At 58.5% G+C, this 19781-nt stretch overlaps 2 protein-coding genes across 17 annotated transcripts in view; both read left to right on the top strand.

Moving 5' to 3' along the window:
* Positions 1 to 8235, top strand: part of RASGRP2 (RAS guanyl releasing protein 2) — a 15880-nt gene extending 7645 nt beyond the window's left edge. For 3 of the 6 annotated variants that reach the window (XM_024198819.1, XM_024198820.3, XM_024198823.2), the window contains 13 exons: positions 125 to 256; positions 1006 to 1156; positions 1398 to 1571; positions 1762 to 1878; positions 2656 to 2937; positions 3233 to 3322; positions 3694 to 3816; positions 4191 to 4306; positions 4689 to 4830; positions 5791 to 5827; positions 6338 to 6496; positions 7311 to 7379; positions 7725 to 8235. In XM_024198819.1, the coding sequence (XP_024054587.1) occupies positions 125 to 256; positions 1006 to 1156; positions 1398 to 1571; positions 1762 to 1878; positions 2656 to 2937; positions 3233 to 3322; positions 3694 to 3816; positions 4191 to 4306; positions 4689 to 4830; positions 5791 to 5827; positions 6338 to 6496; positions 7311 to 7369 (1582 nt within the window). In that variant the 3' untranslated portion in view covers positions 7370 to 7379; positions 7725 to 8235. Of the gene's footprint in view, positions 1 to 37; positions 257 to 802; positions 1157 to 1397; positions 1572 to 1761; positions 1879 to 2655; positions 2938 to 3232; positions 3323 to 3693; positions 3817 to 4190; positions 4307 to 4688; positions 4831 to 5790; positions 5828 to 6337; positions 6497 to 7310; positions 7380 to 7724 lie in introns of those variants that run through there. The other 3 variants (XM_024198821.1, XM_024198824.1, XM_024198822.3) reach the window with 3 other exon arrangements.
* A 6605-nt stretch (positions 8236 to 14840) lies between these two features.
* NRXN2 (neurexin 2) overlaps positions 14841 to 19781 on the top strand; it is a 305564-nt gene continuing 300623 nt past the window's right edge. For all 11 annotated transcript variants that reach the window (XM_026650363.1, XM_026650358.1, XM_026650366.1 and 8 more), the window contains exon 1: positions 14841 to 14923. The gene's annotated coding sequence lies outside the window, so the exon portion shown is untranslated. The remainder of the gene's footprint in view (positions 14924 to 19781) is intronic.

The raw sequence follows: 19781 nt of genomic DNA, 5'->3' as shown, positions 1-19781 counted from the left end.
CACCCCAGAGGCGGCTTCATCTCAGTGCTGGGTGAGGGATCCCTGTACAAACAGTCCCTGCACCCCACCCCAGAGGCGGCTGTGTTCCGGGTGTTGGCTGTTGTTACCCCTCCCCCACCCCCAGGTACTGGATCTCAGCATTCCCGGCGGAGTTTGATTTGAACCCGGAGCTAGCAGAGCAGATCAAGGAGCTAAAGGAGGTTCTGGGCCGCGAGGGGAACCGGCGTCACAGCAACCTCATCGACATTGAGAATGTGTATGTGGTGGGGGTGGGAGCATGGGGAGTGGGGGAGTTGGGGGATCTGAGGGGGTGTGGGGATGGGGTCGAGGTGGTGGGGTGCTGGGGGAATGGGAGGGTCAGGGATAGGGATGAGGTGTCCCAGAGCAGCTGTCACCCCAACAGCACCCTGTGTGTGAGCAGGGGGCCTGTATGGGCTGAGGAGGACTGAGGAGCAGGTGTGAGCTGTGGCACAAGCGTGTGCACAGGGGTGTTCCAGTGCATGCTTGTGAATGAGTCTGTTGTGTGTGTGCACTGTGCATGTGTGTATGAGAGTGCATGGGGCATGTTTGTGTGGGCATGAGCAGGGCATGCACATGGGAGTGTCCAGGACATATGTGTGTGCACATGGCGTGTGTGTTTGCACATGGTGTGTGCGGGAGTGCACGAGGCGTGTGTTTGCACATGGCATGTGTGCGTGTGCATGGTGTGTGTGTGGGAGTGCACGAGCCGTGTGTTTGCACATGGCGTGTGTGCATGTGCATGGTGTGTGTGTGGGAGTGCACGAGGCATGTGTTTGCACATGGTGTGTGTGCGTGTGCATGGTGTGTGTGTGGGAGTGCAAGAGGTGTGTGTTTGCACATGGCATGTCTGCGTGTGCACGGGGCGTGGGAGCACGCAGGGGTCTCTGGGCTGTGCATGCGTGTGCAGGAAGAGCGTGTGCCGGCGGTTGGGTGCAAAGACTGGCTTGGCTCTGACATACCCCCCCCGGCTGTGCCCCCCCCCAGCCCTACCTACAAGTGGAAGCGCCAAGTGACCCAGCGCAACCCGGTGGCCCCGAAGAAACGCAAGATGTCGCTGCTCTTTGACCACCTGGAGTCCTCCGAGCTGGCGGAGCATCTCACCTACCTGGAGTACCGCTCCTTCTGCAAGATCCTGGTGCGGGGCGGAGACCCTGCGGCAGCCAGGAGGGGCTGCCAAGGGGCTGGGGAGGCTGCTGGGGGTGGAGGGCTGCTTTGGGAATGACCTTTCCTCCCCCCATGGGGCAGGCACTTCCCCACCCTCTATGTCCGTGGGGCAGGCACTGAACCCCCATGCTCCCCCATGGGGCAGGCACTGCCACACACCCTATTTTCCCCCCTCCCATGGGGCAGGCCCTGACGCCCTGTTTCCATCCCAGTTCCAGGACTATCACAGCTTCGTCATGCACGGCTGCACTGTGGACAACCCCATCCTGGAGCGGTTCATCACCCTTTTCAACAGCGTCTCACAATGGGTGCAGCTCATGGTGCTGAGCAAGCCGACCGCCCAGCAGCGGGCGCAGGTCATCACCCGCTTCATCCTGGTGGCGCAGGTGAGGGGCCCCTCAATCTTGACCCGCAGCCCCCTGCTGGCCCTTTGTACGCTGAGCCCCAGCTGGGCTCCAGGTGTGAATGTCTCCCGGGTCCCACTCCTCCGTCCTTGGAACTAATCCGACCTCTCTCTCCCCCACTGATCTCCACCGTCCCTCGGCTGGATCCCCCTCCGGCTGGCCATCCCTGCAGAGACTCCTGCAGCTGCAGAATTTCAACACGCTGATGGCCGTGGTGGGGGGGCTGAGTCACAGTTCCATCTCTCGCCTCAAAGAGACCCACAGCCACGTCAGCTCTGAGACCACCAAGGTACATGGCGCAGGGCTGGGGGGAAGTGGGCTGGGGTGATACTCGAGGGGCTGGGGCAATGCTGGAGGGTGGGATGACAATCAGGCGGTTGGGGTGGGGTTGGGGTCTCAGGGGTCTGGGACAGTGTTGGGGGGTTTGGGATCTTGGGGGGGTTTAGGGTGGGCTTGAGGGGTTGGGGTCTGGGGCAGTGTTGGGGGGTTGGGGGAGCTCTGGGGCAGGGTTGGGGGAGCTCTGGGGTGGGGTTGGGGTCTGGGGCAGGGTTGGGGGGTCGGGTGAGCTCTGGGGTGGGGTTGGGGGATTGGGGGAGCTCTGTGGCGAGGTTGGGATCTGGGGTGGTGTTGGAGGGGGGTCGGGAGAGCTCTGGGGCAGAGTTGAGGTCTGGGGTGGTGTTGGGGGGTCGGAGAGCTCTGGGGTGAGGTTGGGGTCTGGGGCGGTATTGGGGAGTCGGGAGAGCTCTGGGGTGGGGTTGAGGGGTCAGGGGAGCTCTGGGGTGGTGTTGGGGGGTTGGGAGAGCTCTGGGGTGGGGTTGGGGGTTCGGGGGAGGTCTGTTGCAAGGTTGGGGTCTGTGGCAGTGTTGAGGGGTTGGGGGAGCTCTGGGGTGGTGTTGGGAGGTTGGGTGAGCTCTGGGGCAAGGTTGGGGTCTGGGGCGGGGTTGGGGGGTCGGGAGAGCTCTGGGGCGAGGCTGGGGTCTGGGGCGGGGTTGGGGGGTTGGGAGAGCTCTGGGGCGAGGCTGGGGGCTTGCTCTGGGCCCAGCCCCTGACCTCCCGTCCTTCCCAGCTGTGGGAGTCCATGACGGAGCTGGTGACCTCGCTGGGGAACTACAGCCGCTACCGGCGCCGCCTGGCCGAGTGCGTTGGCTTCCGCTTCCCCATCCTGGGTGTGCACCTCAAGGACCTGGTGGCCGTGCACGTGGCACTGCCTGACTGGCTGGACCGGGCCCACACCCGCGTCAATGGCACCAAGATGCAGCAGCTCTTCGGGATCCTCAACGAGCTGGTGCTGGTGCAGAGCATCAAACCGCCCTTCGAGGCCAACATGGACCTCATCAACCTGCTCACAGTGAGACCCCGCCCCCTGCCCCCCCATTGCACCTCAACTACTGGACCTCTCACTGCACCCCCATAGTACCACCTGCACTCCAGCCCCTGAACCTCACTGCACCCCGATTGCATCCCAACTCCCGGACCCCGCACTGCATCCCTCATTACGTCCCAACCTGCAGTGCACTCCCTTCCCCCCTGTAGCTCCCTCCACCCCAGACCATCAAACCGCTCTCTGAGGCCAACGCCAACCTTGTCAGCCAGCTCCTGGTGAACCACCCACCCCCACTGGCTGACGGGCTGTGCTCCCCCAGGTGTCGCTGGATCAGTACCAGACGGAGGAGGAGATCTACCAGCTGTCGCTGCAGAGAGAACCCCGGGGCAAGTCGGCCGTGAGTGCGTGTGTGAGTGCACAACGCTGTGTGACCTGTGCCCTGTTCCCCCCAGGGCCATGACTCTTCGGTTGCCCCCTGTGGGGAATGGGGGGGAGCAGCAGGCCATGGCGTCTCTGTCCCATCCGGCCCCAGCAGCTGGTTCCCAGGCGCATTCGCGGCTGCCTTCCGCTCTGCTCCCTGGGGGCTGAGCTTCCTGTCCAGAGAGAGGGGGCTGCCGGGTCCCACACATTCACTAACACCCCCCAGCTCCAGCCCCTGGGCCGCAACACCGGGCAAGGGATCCCGGTATGAACAGCCCCTGCGCTCCACCCCAGAGCTAGTTGCATCTCAGCGCTGGCCAGGGGATCACTCAGAGAATATGTCTCTGTATGTCCATCCAGCCGTCCAGCCCCACCTCCTGTTCCCCCCCAAGCCGACCGGCTGACATAGACGAGTGGGCCTTGGCTGTGAAACCCAAACCGGACCAGACGCTGGTGCGGACACACATTGAGAAGATGGTAGAGGTGAGAGCAGGGGCCTTGAACACCATGCTCTGTGTTTTTGTGGGTGGGGGACGCTCTGAGACTGTGTTAGGGCAGGGTACCTTGAACTGACCCCCCGCCCAGTGTCTGCTGCCCCCTGTAGTCCGTGTGTGTGTGGGGGGGCCTCTGGGGCTGCATAGAGGGTGGCGTACCCCTAAGGATGACCCTCCGTCCGCTCTCTGCTGCCCCCTGCAGTCCATGTGGCCTGAGGCCGGGAGCAAAGACCCGGGTGTGGGGCTGGCAGCCCGGGGGCGCTGCAGCACCCACCGTACTCCTTGTTCCTGTGCCTGGGGCTGTGTAGGGGGTGGCGTACCCCTAGGGCTGACTCTCCCTCCGCTCTCTGCTGCCCCCTGCAGTCCGTGTTCCGGAATTTCGATGTGGATGGAGACGGCCACATCTCCCAGGAGGAGTTCAAAATCATCCGCAACAACTTCCCCTACCTCTGCAAATTTGGGGACCTGGATGAGAACCAGTGAGTGCACAGGAAGGGGGACCCCGTGGGCCCCTCACACCAGAAGGAGGGGTGAGGTACTGGGGCCAGGCCTCCTCCTAGAAGCCTCATCCCCCATAATGCTTTCTTGCTTTGTTGGAACCTGGGAGTCCTGACTCCCAGCCCCCAGCTCTACCCCCCTGACCCCAGGCCCCGCCCAGAGCCAGGTGCAGACCCCGGGCATCCTGACTCCCAACCGCCAGCTCTAACGCCCTGGCCCCCACTCCCTGCCCAGAGCTGGGCGCAGACCCCGAGCGCTCTGACTCCCAGTCCCCTGCTCTACCCCCCTGGCCCCCAGTCCCCGCCCAGAGCCACGTGCAGACCTGGGCGCCCTGGCTGCCAGCATGACGCTGTGTCCCCCCAGGGATGGCTGCATCAGCCGGGAGGAGATGATCTCGTACTTCATGAAGTCCAGCGCTGCGGTGGACGGGAAGATGGGCTTCATCCACAGCTTCCAGGAGACCACCTTCCTGCACCCTGTGTCCTGCCGTCACTGCAAGAGCCTGGTGAGTCACTGCTGCCCCCCGGGAGGGTGCAGGAGGCTGGTTGCTCTGGGGGCTGCCCTCTGTGGCCCCCCTGTGAGAACATAGGACCCCCAAGCTGCCACCGTCCATAGATTGGGGGGCTTGTTCCACATGACTGGGGGGTCGATTCCGCGAGGGAAAGTTGCACCGTGCTAGTGGGGTGTCTTGCGGCCACGGAGAGGGCAAAAAGGGGGTTAGACCCTGGGGCAGGGGAGATGACTGAAGAGACGCAGTCTCTGTGTCAGCACACAACAGCTCTCCAGCTTTCCTTGTCCCGGCCTAGTTATCACAGGACAACCCCTTCACCCAGAGAGGGCCCAGTTAGACTGGGGTAAAGGGACTTCGCTGTTCTCAGAAGATGAGTTCTATGGGGGGAAGGCACCTTTATCCTGGGATAACTGTGCAAGGGATTCCTGTATAAGCAGCCCCTGTGCCCCCCCCCCCCCCCCAGAGACAGCTGCATCTTAGTGCTGGGTGAGGGGTAGCGGTATAAACAGTCCCCACACTCCACCCCAGGACCAGATGCATCTTGGCACCCAGTGAGGGATCCCTGTATAAACAGCCCCCACCCCAGAGTCAGCTGCGTCTCAGCGCCAGGTCAGGGATCTCTGTATACACAGCCCGTGTCCCACCTCAGAGGCAGCTGCAACTTAGTGCTGGGTGAGGGATAGCGGTATAAACAGCCCCCACCCCAGTCAGCTGCATCACAGCAGGGATAAGCGTCCCAGTGTCAGCTCATCCCCCTCACCAGCATTGGTCGATGCTCGGCTTGTCCGTTCCATGGGAGATCCCGAGAACCGGTCACTTGGAATTGGGACAGAAAGCTGAAACGAAATCTTGTGAAATTAGCTCATTTCAACTGTAGCAATTCGACTGCTGGAGTGTAACTGAGCATGCCCCCCCCACCTCGCTGACCCCATCCCCTCGCATCTTTCTCCCCAGATACTGGGAATCTACAAACAAGGGTTAAAGTGCCGCTGTGAGTATGGGGGGCAGAGGGGGGAGGGGGTTGCCTGGGGAAATTATGGGTTGGGGGGGAAGCTGTAGCTGCGCTGTGGGAAAGAGGCTTTGGATGATTGTATTCTGGAGATAGGGGTGCATTGGGGGTATATAGGGAGGCGTGGTGCCATGGGGGTTGAGCTGGGGGGGAGCTGGGGTGCTTTGCAGAAGATGGAGCGGTGCATTGGGGGCACTGGGCTGTGAGGGTGCACCAGGGAATTGGGGAGCTGGGATGAGGGGATGCATGGGGGAGCTGGGCTGTGGGGGTGCACCAGGGGAGCTGGGGCTGTGAGGGTGCACCAGGGGAGCTGGGCTGTGGGGGTGCATGGGGGAGCTGGAAGTGCAGGGGGAATTGGGGAGCTGGGGCCAGGGAGGTGTGTGAGGGACCTGGGCTGCATTAGGGTATATGGGGAGGTGTGGGGCCTTGTGGGGGTTGCACCAAGGGGAGCCGCAGGGCCGACCCCCCCTGACCTCCCTTGTTGCCCCCCAGGCTGCGGCGTGAACTGCCACAGGCAGTGCCGGGAGCACCTCTCCCTGGAGTGCCGCAAACGGGCCAAGAGTTTCAGCCTGGCCAGCCCTGCCCACGTCCCCGCCCGCTCCTTCAGCTTCTCACTGCCCCGCCCGGCCTGCAGATCCCCACACCACACAGGTATGGACACCGGGGGGCAGCCCCACCCAACTACCCCAGAGCTGAGGGTGCACCCCAACCCCTCCAGCACTCTCCTACTAGAGCTGGGAGAGAACCCAGGAGACCTGACTCTAGCCCCTCCCCCACTCTCCCCATGGCCCTGGTGTTGTGCCGGAAGCCAGCTTGCAAGCCCGATAACACCTCCTCCATGTGATTTCCTGACCCCACCGAGGCCTCGGTGCTGGCCCATAATACTGCACCATGCTGCTTCCTGTTTGTGTCGCTGCAGATGGTGCGGAATGGTGCTCTGAGCCCTGGCAGCTATTTTGAGACACCCCCACCATGGGCCCCCGGCAACCAACACATTGTGTTATCCCAGCCTGCTTCCGCACAGGCTTCCTGTCTACACAGCCCCTGCATCCCACCCCAGAGGCAGCTGCATCTCAGCGCTGGGTGAGGGACAGCAGTATAAACAGCCCTCACCCCAGGGCCAGCCACATCTCAGCACCAGGTCAGGGATCCCTGTATAAACAGCACTCCCACCCCCAGGAGGCTGCATCTCAGCGCTGGGGAGAGGTCCCTATACAAACAGCCCCCATACCCCACCCCAGAGTCAGCTGTATCTCAGCACCAGAGGAGGGATCCCTGTACAAACAGCCCCCATGCCCTGCCCAGAGGAGGCTGCATCTCAGCGCGGGGGAGGGATCCGTGCTTGTCAAAGTGCATTGGGAGTACTGGCCATAATGAATCCTAGCTGAGTGGCTCCCCCTTGTGGTGGGAGTGTGGGCTGCTCCATTGGGGTTGCAGCCGCAAAGAGCTGTGTTTATCTCTGCAGAGATCCGCGAGGAGGAGGTCCAGGATGTGGAGGACGGGGTTTTCGACGTCCATTTATAAAGACAAACACGTAAGAGCTGCAGGGAAGGGAAGGGAAGGGGGCCTAGTACAGTGGTTCTCAAACTTTTGTACCGGTGACCTCTTTCACACAGCAAGCCTCTGAGTGCGACCCCCCTTATACATTAAAAACACATTTTTATATATGTAACACCATTCTAAAAGCGGGGTTTGAGGTGGAGGCTGACAGCTCGCGACCCCCCATATAATAATCTCGTGACCCCCAGAGGGGTCCTGACCCCAGTTTAAGAACCCCTGGCCAAGTGAGCAGGGCTCGAGGGTTTTGTTCTGGGCTCTGAGAGGGGAGTGGGCTGTAGTGGTTAGAGCTAGACTGACCCCTCTGCTCTGTGTGTTTTAGGGTCTGCTCTTCCTCACCAGCTGTGGCTCTTCCTCCCACTCCTCCCAAGCTGGGATCTCCTGTCCCCCCAAATCTGCCAGCTGACTTCCCGGCTCCCCCACTGTGGGGTGACACAGAGACGAGGCAAAGGGGCATCTGAGGAGAGGGTGTAGGGCAAGGGGGAGAGACAGCCCTTCCAGTGGGTGCAGAAGCTGCTCTGGGGGCAATTGGATGGGTCCTTTACTGGTTGAGGGGGTGGGGAGGTGGCTGCATGTCAGGACTCCTGGGTTCTATTAATGCGGGATGGAGACATGAGTTAACGTGGGGAGGGGGTTGTGAAATTAGTAAGATCTCGCCTGACGTCCCTCAAACACATCCTCATGCGCTCCAGAATCAGGGTCCAGTGTGGGTCCACAGGGGGCGGGGTGACTTCCCCTACTCTGGTAGGAGCTGCCTGGGGTATCCCGCCTGCCCTGCAGGGAAGAGGAGGTTGCCTAGGGGCTGATGCATGTGGCTGATGATGGAGGGGGAGTGCAGGGGGTTGGTTTGGGAGCGGGAGGGTGGGGTGTGGGTCACAGTCAGGATCCCCCCCTTCCCCTGTGAGCCCAGCTGTACAGATTCCTTGCTGTGTATATTTGTACTTAACAACAGGATTCAGAGATGTAATAAATATAATAAAACTAATGGTCCCAGTTCCCATCTGTCCCCCACTTGGATCCGTCTGTCCATCTCACGCCCCCCCCCCCCCAAGCTCATGTTGGGAGCCCCCTGCCGACCCCAGCCCCATCTCTACTTCTTTCCTGTGCCCTATCAGGGGGTAGCCATGTTCGTCTGTATCCACCAAAACAACAAGGAGTCCGGTGGCACCTTAAAGACTAAGATTTATTTGGGCATAAGCTTTCGTGGGTAAAAAATCTCACTTCTTCAGATACATGGAGTGAAAATTACAGATGCAGGCATTATATAATGACAGCTGAAGAGAAGGGAGCTACCTCACAAGTGGAGAACCAGCGTTGACAGGTCTTCTGGAGCTGAGGGATGACTGGGAGGGGAATGGGGTCTAGTGGTTAGAGGGCGGGGCTGGGGGTCAGGACTCCTGGGTTCTATTCCCAGTAGTGGGAGGGGAGTGGGGTCTAGTGGCTTGAGTGGGGTGGGGGGGCTGAGGGTCCTGGGTTCTATTCCCAGATGTAGGAGGGACCCTGCTGTCAATCCCTGGAAGATTCTAGGGGAGGGAGCCCATTGCAAAGCTGGAGGCTTAATGTGTTACTGGCTGAGGGAGGGGTCAGGGGTTGGGTCCCCCTCCCTCTCTGCTGAAGCCCGTGTCTGTGTATCTGTTGCCCCTGCTGGATGAAGTGAGACTTACACTGTGTGTGTCCTTGTTGTGCCTAGTGGAGGAACGAGACTGTGTCCCTGTCACTCCCTACTGGAGGGAAGGAGCCCTGCTCAGTGGAGCCATGTGTCCCTGGTGCCCCCTGCTGGCAGGGTGAGCCCTGCTGTGTGTCAATGCAAGAGCGGGAGCATTGCCCACCCCATCCCCCCCAGCGCCTGTTCCCAGACGCCTGCCCCTCTACCATGCCTGGTTATTTGTGTCGCAGTGACATGGGAAGAGGAAATCGCTCTGATAAATACGTCAATAACAGACAGATCATCCTGGCTGAATCCGCCCCGGAGTCAGCACATTCCGCGCCAGCCAGCTAGTGCTTCACCCAGGAGACAGATATTTCTGTAATGCCCCAGCCCAGCCTCAGAGAAACGGCTAGCAGGGTGCTGAACAAAGGAGATGCAGCTGCCCCTGGGATATGGGGCTGTTTATAGGGATTCCCCCTCCTGGTGCTGAGATGCAGCTGCCTCTGGGGTGGAGCACAGGGGCTGTTTATACAGGGATCCCTCTCCTGGTGCTGAGATCCAGCTGCCTCTGGGGTGAGGCATTTCTTATACAGAGCCCAGACACCAGAATAGAGGTGGGGGGAAGCAAATCTGTTGCATGATTATATATTTTTTTCCCTAACGTTGCTTGTCAAATCACACACGAGACAGAAAAAATAAATAAATAAACCACTATTGATTTTGCCCGGGTGACAGATTATATTTATCATTCTGTATTGCACATGTCACAGCTGCTGTCATACCGGCCTCAAATTAGGAGCTGGGCCTTAATATGCTGCCACAACCCCCCGCCCCGCCCCCCACAACCCGACATGTTAGACACATTCTCCCCCTCCCCGCCCACCTGACAAAGACAACGTTAATGGAACAATCTGGTCTCTGCAAATAGATTTGTGTTGCCTTTATCTATATATTTATTTCCAGGGGCGTATGCCTGGCTTGGGAGCACTGAGGGTGCCGCGAATTGGACTGGCATCCTTGGCCCTGGCACCTGCCCAGGACTCAAGGGTTCAAATCGCAGCTTTGCGGGGGGGGGGAGGGGTTGCCCCGGGAATTGTAATGCCTAGGGCGGGTTAGACCATCGGTTTTAGTTCTCATCCAAAAGCCAGCACCCATTGCAGCACTGCGCCCTCTAGCACCGCGCTGAGGCACTGGGGTCAGCACAGGCTGCAAGGGGAGAGCGCCCCACCGGGGCCCCCGCCCTGCTCCCTGCTGCACAGTCCTTGTTGCATGGCAGGGCATGTCTTTCTGCTGCAGGACGCCTGGGTCCCCAACCTGACTGAGAGGGGCATTATGGAAAGTGATTAATATCCCTGCTACAGCTGATGGATGAGCCAGGCGGGCGGGGGAGGCAGCAGCTCCCAGTGGGCCAATAGGACCTGTTCCCAGGCGGGCCAGATCCATATAGCAGCAAAGTCATTGGAATCAGTGGGAGTCCCCTCTGCAAGAGCCACAGGATGCGGGGGAGGCTTGGGCGGGGATAAAAATCACTTTACACCCATAAGTGAGATGCTCCAGGGAGCCCTGGCTGCAGGGGGAGAATCCCGGCTACTCCAGCCCCGGCCTCTCCCAGCAGGGGCTGCTTTGGGCAGCACTGTGTGTGTTAGGTCTGTCTCCTTGCGCGGTTCATTTCTGGCCCCAGTGGTGTGGGTCCATGCGGGGTGTGTGTGTGTGTGTCTCCCCGCCACTTGCAATGCCAGGGGTGGTGTCCACCGCACTCCCCAGCATCTGACATGGTGTCAATTTCTGAACTGTTGTGTGAGCTGCCAGTTCACTGCTCCCCTGCCCCCCCCTCAAAAAAAAAACCTCTTCAAGCCTGGCTCCCAGTACAGCCTCCTCACTTGGTACACAGGGGGCGCTTCACCTTTGCCACGTGTTTGGGGAGGGGCTGAGGTGGCCACCTGCCGCAAATCATCTGCCTGCTAAGCTGACCCTGTGGCAGCTGCCTGTAGAGCTCATCCTCTGCTCGTAGGAGAGAGGCTGCTCCCCAGATGCACTCGCAGCCTCTGCATTGAAGCAGGAAAACAGATGCAGGGTGTTGCAGTACCAGACTACACCACTAGGGGATGCTGCAGTACCTGCCAAAAAGGTACACGGGATGCTGCAGACCCATCCTGCAACACCAGGAGATGCTGCAGTACCTTCCAATATATACCCAGGGATGGTAGAGTACCAGCCCCCAAATGCGAGGGGACACTGTAATGCCAGCTACAAAAATACTGCAGGTCACCAGAGTATCAGCCACAAAAAAATAGGACCTGCTACAGTAGCTGTCAAAGTTACTCAGTCCCAAAGCAGAGCCAGCCTAAAAATACTAGAGGCTGATGCTACAGTATCATGTAACTATACTATAGCATTAGAGGCCCAGGAAAAATGCTAGGTGATCCTGCAGTACCATCCAGGAATACTAATGAGTGCTTGAGTACCTGCCTAAAAATTGTGGTGCTGCTACATTAGCTGGTGCTGTTGCAAGGCCACCAGACATAGTCAGGGATGCTAGTGCAGCGCTGAAAAACATGGAGTTGTGCTAGAGAGTAACCCACAAAAATACTCAGGTACCAGCCTCTATTATTAGGGGATACTGCAGTGCTATTCAAAAATACCAGGCGGTACTAGCGTAGCAACCAAACCACTACTAGCTGAGGGACTATATCCCTCAACACTCAAGCTGCACCCGTGTCATATGACAACTATGAGGCTAGTCTAAAGTAGCAACAAAAAAATACTAGGACACACTAGCTGCAAAGACTCAGTAATGCAATAGCAGGAACTAACACTTCTAGGGGCTGCTACAGTCTAATTTGCTATACCAGGGAATGCCAACGTACCAGCCTAAAAATGGGGGGAGGGGCCTGCAGTGTCAACTAAAAATACTGAGGGAGTCCACACTTCCCCAGCTGTAAAATGAGAGTAATTCTGCCATTCTCCCTGCCTTTATCTGTGTAGCTGTTGAGCTCTTGGGGACAGTGACTGTCTCTCACTGTGTGTCTGTGTAGCACCAGGGGCCTCGCTCTCCATCAGGGGCTGTGCAGAGCCTGGTACAATGAGGTCTTTTGACACTACTATAATGGTCTCTCCCAGCAGGGGGCACTGTGGGGAGCGGGGCAGGAGCACTGGCTGTGGGGGCAGTACCTGGCTGCTCCATTTAAAGACGTGGGGAGGTTAGGAAGGAGGGGGAGTTGTTCCCCAAATCTGGGGCAGCCGAGAAATTGAATTATGAAAGGCATTGATTGGGAATATGGATCGCAGAGACAGATAAGTGCTGTCTGGTATTAACCAGGCAGGTAAACACAAGCCACTGCCTCCCCTGTAAGCGGATTAGACACAGAAATCAGACGTGACCTTTAAACTGCACCCTGTCAATGCTCTCACCCGGCTCTGGGTAGGGAGTAGGAGCTGGTGGCTGTGAGTCAGGACTCCTGGGTTCTCTCCGTGGCCCTGGGCGGTGACGCTGCCCCCAGAAAGCCAAACAGTGCCACTTGAGACTCCTGCCTCATTGCTCCCCGATCTCAGACCCAGACTTGTTTTACAGGGGATGGGACACTCAGTAGTATCACAGTGGAGCCAGATAGGAGTGGTGCCCTCCTTGTGGGAAAAAGCCCCATATCCCATTCCCGCTCCCCCCCGAGGCAGCCAGTCCCTCCACCCTGGGGCTAGGTAAGAGCCAGTGTCCCCTAGAGGGGACAGGCCCCAAGACCCATTCCCTGCCCTCAGACTCCCCCAGTCCTCCCGCCCTGGGGATTGCGGCTGGCGCCCCCTACAGTGGAAAGGCTGAGTTTGTACTGGGAGTCTCAGCTGTGGGTAGATAAATAAAACCCTCTGAACTCTCTCTAACCCACCCGCTGCCCTCTCACTCTCTCTCCCAGGAGATGGACCAGTAGCGATGGAACGAAACAATGAAATGGAAAGAATGAGTCGGCTCAGCCCTGTAGTGAATCCACCAGGCAATTAACCAGCAGCAGCTCCCATGGCATCAGCTTGGCTGAGCCTGCTGCACCCAGGCTGGGGAAGGGCTATTATGGGGTGGCAGGGGTATTGTTATCCTTGTCCCTAGAGATGCGCACAATGGGATCCCCATTCCCTCCCCTGATTGCTTCCTGCAGCACCTGGTGGCCGGCTGGCTTGTGGAATGGCTCTGAGGCCCAAGGGGGGCAGGATCCTGCCATATTACCAGGATGGGGCTGAGACAGAGGACAGCTACTAGCCGGGCTCACAATTCAGTATGAATACAAATTATAAACCAATGAGCATTAATAGCAAACAATAATTCATCCTTTGTACTGGCCCATGTCCCAGCCTCTGCCTCCTCAGCCAACCAGCCCCCACATCCTGGAGCCAGAACGGAGCTGGTGCCCCCTAGAGGGAAAGGGTCTATGTCCCATTCCCCATCCTCTTGAGCCAGCCACTCTCACAGCCCTGGGGCCCTGGCCTTGAGTCACTCAATCTGGGTTTAGCACCAAACTCAAATATTATTGTAACCTTGGTAATGGCTGATAAATTTGGTATATTTGCAGAGCCCAGAGTCCAAGAACGGGGGTGGGGGGAAGGCGGTTCATAGACACAGAACTAAAGCCGAACAAGGAAGTATGATTGCAAGACTGGATATGGGGTCTAGTGGTTAGAGGGTGGCGGGCTGGAAGTCAGGACTCCTGGGTCCTATTCCATATCTGGGTGGAGAGTGAGTCTAGTGGAAAAGACTGAGGTGGGGAATGGGAGTCAGGATGCCTAGGTTCTGCCCCTAACTCTGGGAGGAGAATAGGGTGTGGTGGTTGGGGGTAGGGCTGGAAATCAGGACTCCTGGGTTCTAGCCTAGCTCTAGGAGGGGAGTAGGGTGTAGTGGTTAGAGTAGGGGTGGGGTGGGGAATCAGGACTCCTGGGTTCTAGCCCAGCTCTGGTAGGAGAGTAGGGTGTAGTGGGTTAGAGTGCAGGGGGGGAGGCTGGGAGCTGTTACTTCATGTTCCTGGTTTGGACTCTTTTGGGATCACACTTTCCAGGTTTCTCTTCAGCCCTGTGGGCTAGGACCTGGCTTCTTTGTTGTAAGCCAAACCTGAGACTCTTCTTATCACATGACTCCAGCAGCTGGAAGCTTCACCAAATCAGCAAACATTGGCAGACTTGGCACCTGTGGGAGTCAGTTCTCAGCTCTGGGCCCCAGCTCTAGTGGGTTGGAACAGGGGAGGGGGATGCCTGGACTCCTGGGCTTCACCCCGGGGCAGGGTGGGGCGAGTGACAGTGCTTAGTGGGTGAAAGAAGCATGGGGGAATTATCAAAAATTGGGAGCAGAAGCTTTAGTAAAATAGCACTTAAAGGTCAACCCAGCTTGATTTTTAAATCTTTTATTTTTGGGGGGAGGGGCAGGTCTGTGACCCTTTGTGACCCCTCCTCCCACATTAAGCATTGTTTAGTGGGTTACAATAGGGGAATCAGAACTCCTGGGTCCCATTCTCAGCTGGGGGAGGGGAGTTTAGGGGCTGGGGCAGGGGTGTATGTGGAGAGAGCCAGGAAGGACTCCTAGGCCCTGCTCCGGGCGGAGTGGGGAAAGCCCGGATTCCTGGGTTCCATTACCCCTGGGCGGGGAGGTAGTGCATCTTAGGGAACCCTTCTGAGAGTGCTGCTCTGTCTGCCTGGGATGCGGGAGCTGGGACTTGCCCTGGCACCAAGGGCCTGCTTTGCCCCGTTGGCTGTGGGGGCGCGTGGATGTGCTTGTAACCTCCGACTGAGAACTTTGGACCTGCTGATGCAACCCCTGGAGCGGCACCGCGAGGCTGAAGCGGGCCAGTGCCAGCCACTGCCGGACAGGACTGGCCCAGCCGGGCGGAGTGGGGGCCAGCAAGGTGAGGTGGAGTGGTGCCCTGTTGGCTAGTGGCTGGGGAGGCAGAAGGGGGCCTGGTGGGTAAGGGATTGGTGGGGGACTCGGGACAATGGGGTTTGGTTCCTGGCTCTGCTGCAGATGCCCTGTGTGACCTGGGGCAAGTCACATCATTGTTCTGTGTCTCAGTTTCCCTGTCAGTCAGACAGGGAGAAGAATCCTTCCTGCGTCTGGCCTGTGAGCCGATCGGGCAGGGCCTGGCTTTCGCTGTGTGTCGGTGCAGCGCCAGCACTGGGGGCAGCCCTGACCTGGGTCATGGGGGCTGTGTAGCATCTGGGGCAGCGAGGCCCCAGAGCTTGGCTGGCTGGGGGGCTGTGCGCCACCTGGCATGGTGGTGAGGGGCCTCATCTTGGACAGGGGTCTGTGCAGTTCTTGGCACAACAGGGCACCCAAACATGGTCAGGAAGGTCTGCAAGGCATCTGGAGTGATGAGGGGTCACAGCGTAGCACAATGAAGGGGCTGGGGGGGGGTCTGTGTGATGAGAGGGCCAGGACGGGAGGGGTCTCAGCAGCACCCGGTGCACTGAGGGGGCTGCGGTGGTCTGTGCCGTGGGAGCTGTGTGTGTGTGGCACCCAGTGCGATGCGGGAGCTGGGGGTGTGTGCGTGGTGCCTGGTGCGACAAGGACCCCACACCCAGAGCCGTCTGCTGGCACCAGGCTGATACCGATGTGTTCGGGGAGAGAGAAAGGCCCCCAGGTTTTTTCTTTACATTCTGTTGCCCAATGGCTACTGAGGACGATGGATTTTGCTGTTTTGCCCTTGACCGCTGCCATGTTCCAGCAGCCTGCTGTGCTCGCAGGCCTGGGCAGGGGGCAGTGGTGGGGGATTGGCAATGCAGCGCCCGACAGGGGAGTGTGTATGTGCGCCTGCAATAACAGCGCAGTGCTGCGGAGCCCCCTGCAGGGGGTGCTGATGGGGGTGATAGCCGGGTCCCCTCTGTGTGCCGGACAAGGCTGTTACCAGAGTGTCCCGTGAGGGTGATGGGGTGTGGGCTGGAGCCTAGGGCAGGCTCAGACTGGGGTCAGTGCTAAGGGGGGAACTATTCCAACTCCTTCTGGGCATGCAGTATTTGAGGGGGGAAATTAAGATTCCCCCCCCCCGTGTGTGGTAACAGTGCAGGGCTGGGGGCACCCTGCAGGGGGTGCTATGCTCCTGTTTTGGAGGCAGTGCAGAGCCAAGCAATGCCCTGGGGCAGCACGTCCAGGGCCTTGGCAGATGCAGCCTTGGGGCCCACAGGCTAGGGATGAGAGCTCCGTTAATATTTAACAAGCAGAGTGGGGGCCGGGGGGTGGCAGACAGACAGGCAGGGACATGAGGCATCGAAAGGTGAATAAACCAATGCCTGCCTGCCAAGTCTGCAGCCCACCAACACCTCCAGGAAAGAGACAGGAAAGATCAGAGAACCCTGGGCTGCGGGGTCTGTGCGCCAGCCAGCGGCCAGAGCTGCGTGGGCAACCGCTCTCGCATGAGCAGGTGGGAGCGGTATTGGGATGCAGGGTTAGTAGGTGGTTGTGGCATAGTACAAGTAAACACTACTGCTCGCAGCAGTAGGGAGGGGTATTATGGGAGAAGGAGTAGCGTTAACAAGGCTGTTTCTGTCTAGATGGGGCAATTTACCAGCATTATTGTACTGGTCTAGTTATACTGGATTAACTCCCTGTGTGGATGCTCTCATTTGGAATAAAATGGCATGACTCCGGTTTAGCTTTAAGGCTTGTTTACGAATGCATTTGTGGCTGATGAAACTCCATAGGTGGATCTCTGTCTCCAGACCTAGAGCATCCACACCCAGAATGAATCGGGAATGGCCAATCTGCTTTAAATTCGCCACCTCCCTGACGCCAGATTAATTATCTACCCTTGAAAAAGCACAACTCTGAATTCAAGCCACTTTTATTCCAAATGAGAGTGTCCACACAGGGCCTTAATCTGGATGAACTCATCCAATTTATAGTCACCCCTTCAGTTTTTCCAGATTATTTTTCCTTGGAGACAGTGCGTTGGTGATGTTTGTAGGAAGGGGTGTTAGTAATAGGTAGCGTTGTAAGGCGTATCCTAGTAGGCGGATTAGCAATCTATACTAGTAAATGGAGTAAGCAGTGGGCAGTGTTAGTAAGTGGTATTAGTAGTTAGTGGGTAGTAGTAATTGTAGTATTAGTGAGGAGCATTAGCAGGCGTAGATAGCATTAGTAAGTGATGCCTGTATAAATACCTGTCACGTCCCACCCCAGAGGCAGCTGCATCTCAGCACCGGGGGAGGGAATGCTGGATAAATGCAGGAGGCAGCGTTCGTGCTTACAGGACGTGCCACGTTCCTGGTGCCGGGCATCGGGTGGGAGAGATGCCGCGTGGAATGAAGCTGTGTGAAGAGATCCCCTCGGCCGACTGCTTGGGCTGCCTCCCACGGCCTGGCCTGGCCCAGCTCTGCCTTTCCTGGATCTTCTGTCCTCTGGGCTGTTTTCTCCTAGTCTCGTTCATTCATTCTCCTCGTTGCTCTCCTGCATTTCCATCCGTTCGCTTGTTCGTTCTTTCTTCAGCCTTCACGTTCTGTCCGTTCGCTCATTCTTCAGGCTGGTTTTCTTTTTCCGCTTTCTAGCTTTCCAGCTGTCTCTGGCCGTGTTTCTAGCTATTTGTCCTCCATGTTCCTCCATGTGCTTTCATTCCAGCCCCCTCATTCCAGCTCCACTCCTCTGTCTCGCTCCCTCCTTCCCCCAAGGCTCATGATAACCACACAGCTGCTTTTCCTCTCACCCTGTAGCCCTGTGCTCCCACCATCCTCGACAGGTAGCTGGGCACCCTGGACCCTGCGGAGGGCACTAGATGGCTCTTATCATGCATGCACTTCTCTGAATGTACCAGTCTGAGGATCCCCGCCACACACACACGCTATGCCCTGGTGGGGGGTGAGGTCAGGGCAGGACCCCCTAGACGTGCCGTGGCTTGGATTCCTAATGAGGTCTTGTCTGTAACCCTCTGACCCGCTTGTCACACTGGATCTGAGATCTCAGCTCTGACAAACACACGGACTTTTCTGCTTTGTCTTTTTTTTTTTAAATGTTTTCTGCAATTTTATTAATTTACAGGAATCAGCTCAATTGTCTGGACTTCCCGAGTAAATCAGTCATTATTTATACAGGAATCCCTTGTCCTGTACTGAAATGAGGCCGCCTCTGGGGTGGGGCGCAGGGGCTGTTTACACAAGGATCCCTTGCCTCGCGCTAGATGCAGCCACCTCTGGGGTGGGACTCAGGGGCAGTCAATGCAGGTGTCCCTTGCCCATGCTGAGATGGTGCTGCCTCTGGGGTGGGAATGTGTAACAATACTGCTCAGCAGTTTAAGATGGGAAGTATCTTGCATCCAATTGAAGAGCAGAGAATATTCAGAGAGTCAGACTGGCATCCCTGGCACCTGCCCAGGACTTGAGGTTTCAAACCACAGCGTTGTGGGGAGAGGGGTTGCCCCGGGAATTGTCATGCCTAGGGCGGGTTAGACCATCGGTTTTAGTTCTCATCCAAAAGCCAGCACCCATTGCAGCACTGCGCCCTCTAGCACTGCGCTGAGACACTGGGGTCAGCACAGGCTGCAAGGGGAGAGCGCCCCACCGGGGCTCCCGCCCTGCTCCCTGCTGCACAGTCCTTGCTTGCATGGCAGGGCATGTCTTTCTCTTGCTGGATGCCTGGGTCCCCACAGTTCTCCGTGGAGAGTGGGGGAGGCAGCTGCTCAGGATTGGCCCATAGGACGTGTTTCCAGGAGGGACAGATCCATTTAGCAGCAAAGCCATTGGAGTCAGAGGGAGCAGGAGCCACAGGATGTGGGGGGGCCTGGGAGGGGATAATAATCACTTTACACTCATAAATGAGATGCTCCAGGGAGCGTGGCTGTGGGGGGAGAATCCCGGCTACTCCAGCCCTGGCCTCTCACAGCAGGGGGCGCTGTGGGGAGCGAGGCAGGAGCATAATTTAGGACCTGCCGTGCCCCACCCTAGGGGTGTCTGTGTCTCAGGCTGGCAGCAACTGGGGAGGTGCTGCCTGGGGCAGTTCATACCAGTCCGAAGAGGGATTCTGCCCAGGGATCACCCTCCTCCCTCCGTCTTCTCTGTGCCTGTCTCATTCCCTCCCTCTGCCCTGGGGGAGGCTCCAAGCTGCAGCCCATGCTCTGTTGTCGAGACACCCCCCCCCCCCCGCCCTGGTGCTGCATTCACTGATTTAATTGCTTCTGCCATGCAAGGGCAGGAAAGGTCGCTCAGCCCTCCCCCACCACCCCAGCCTCCCCTAGCAGCCGAGTGTGCTCCAGGGCTGCTAAGCAACCAGTGGCTGCTCCATGCCCAGCCTAAGGGGGGGGGAGCTGGCACCACAAGGCAGCCCTCCTCTGCCATGCTGCGGGGGCTGTAGTGGGGCACAGGAGGCAGCAGCACAGTGCCCCGGACTACCTCCTTGCTGGGGAGGATGCATTGGGGCCTGGAGGGAGTGAGGCGGTGGCACAGCACACCCTGGGGGCTGCAATGAGGCCCGTGGGGGAGCAGCATGGCACCCCCATCCCATTGCTGGGGGGCTGCAACGGGGCCTGGGGGGGAGCAGCCTTCCTGCTCTGAGCCATCAGAGCTAATTGCACAGTGAGCTGGTCCTGGGCACGCAGCCCTTGGCACTGCTGCGGCAGGGCCGGCTCCAGGCACCAGCTTCTCAAGCAGGTGCTTGGGGCGGCCGTTCCGGACAGGGGCGGCAGTTCCAGGTATTCGGCGGCAATTCGGCGGACGGTCCCTCATTCCGCCTGGGAGTGAAGGACCTCCCGCCGAATTGCCACCGCAGATTGCGATCGCGGCTTT

Source organism: Terrapene carolina, unplaced genomic scaffold (genome assembly GCF_002925995.2).
Source record: "Terrapene carolina triunguis isolate 2854851 unplaced genomic scaffold, T_m_triunguis-2.0 Scaffold89, whole genome shotgun sequence".
NCBI classification, from domain to species: Eukaryota; Metazoa; Chordata; order Testudines; family Emydidae; genus Terrapene; species Terrapene triunguis.
This window is presented reverse-complemented; position numbering and strand designations above follow the sequence as displayed.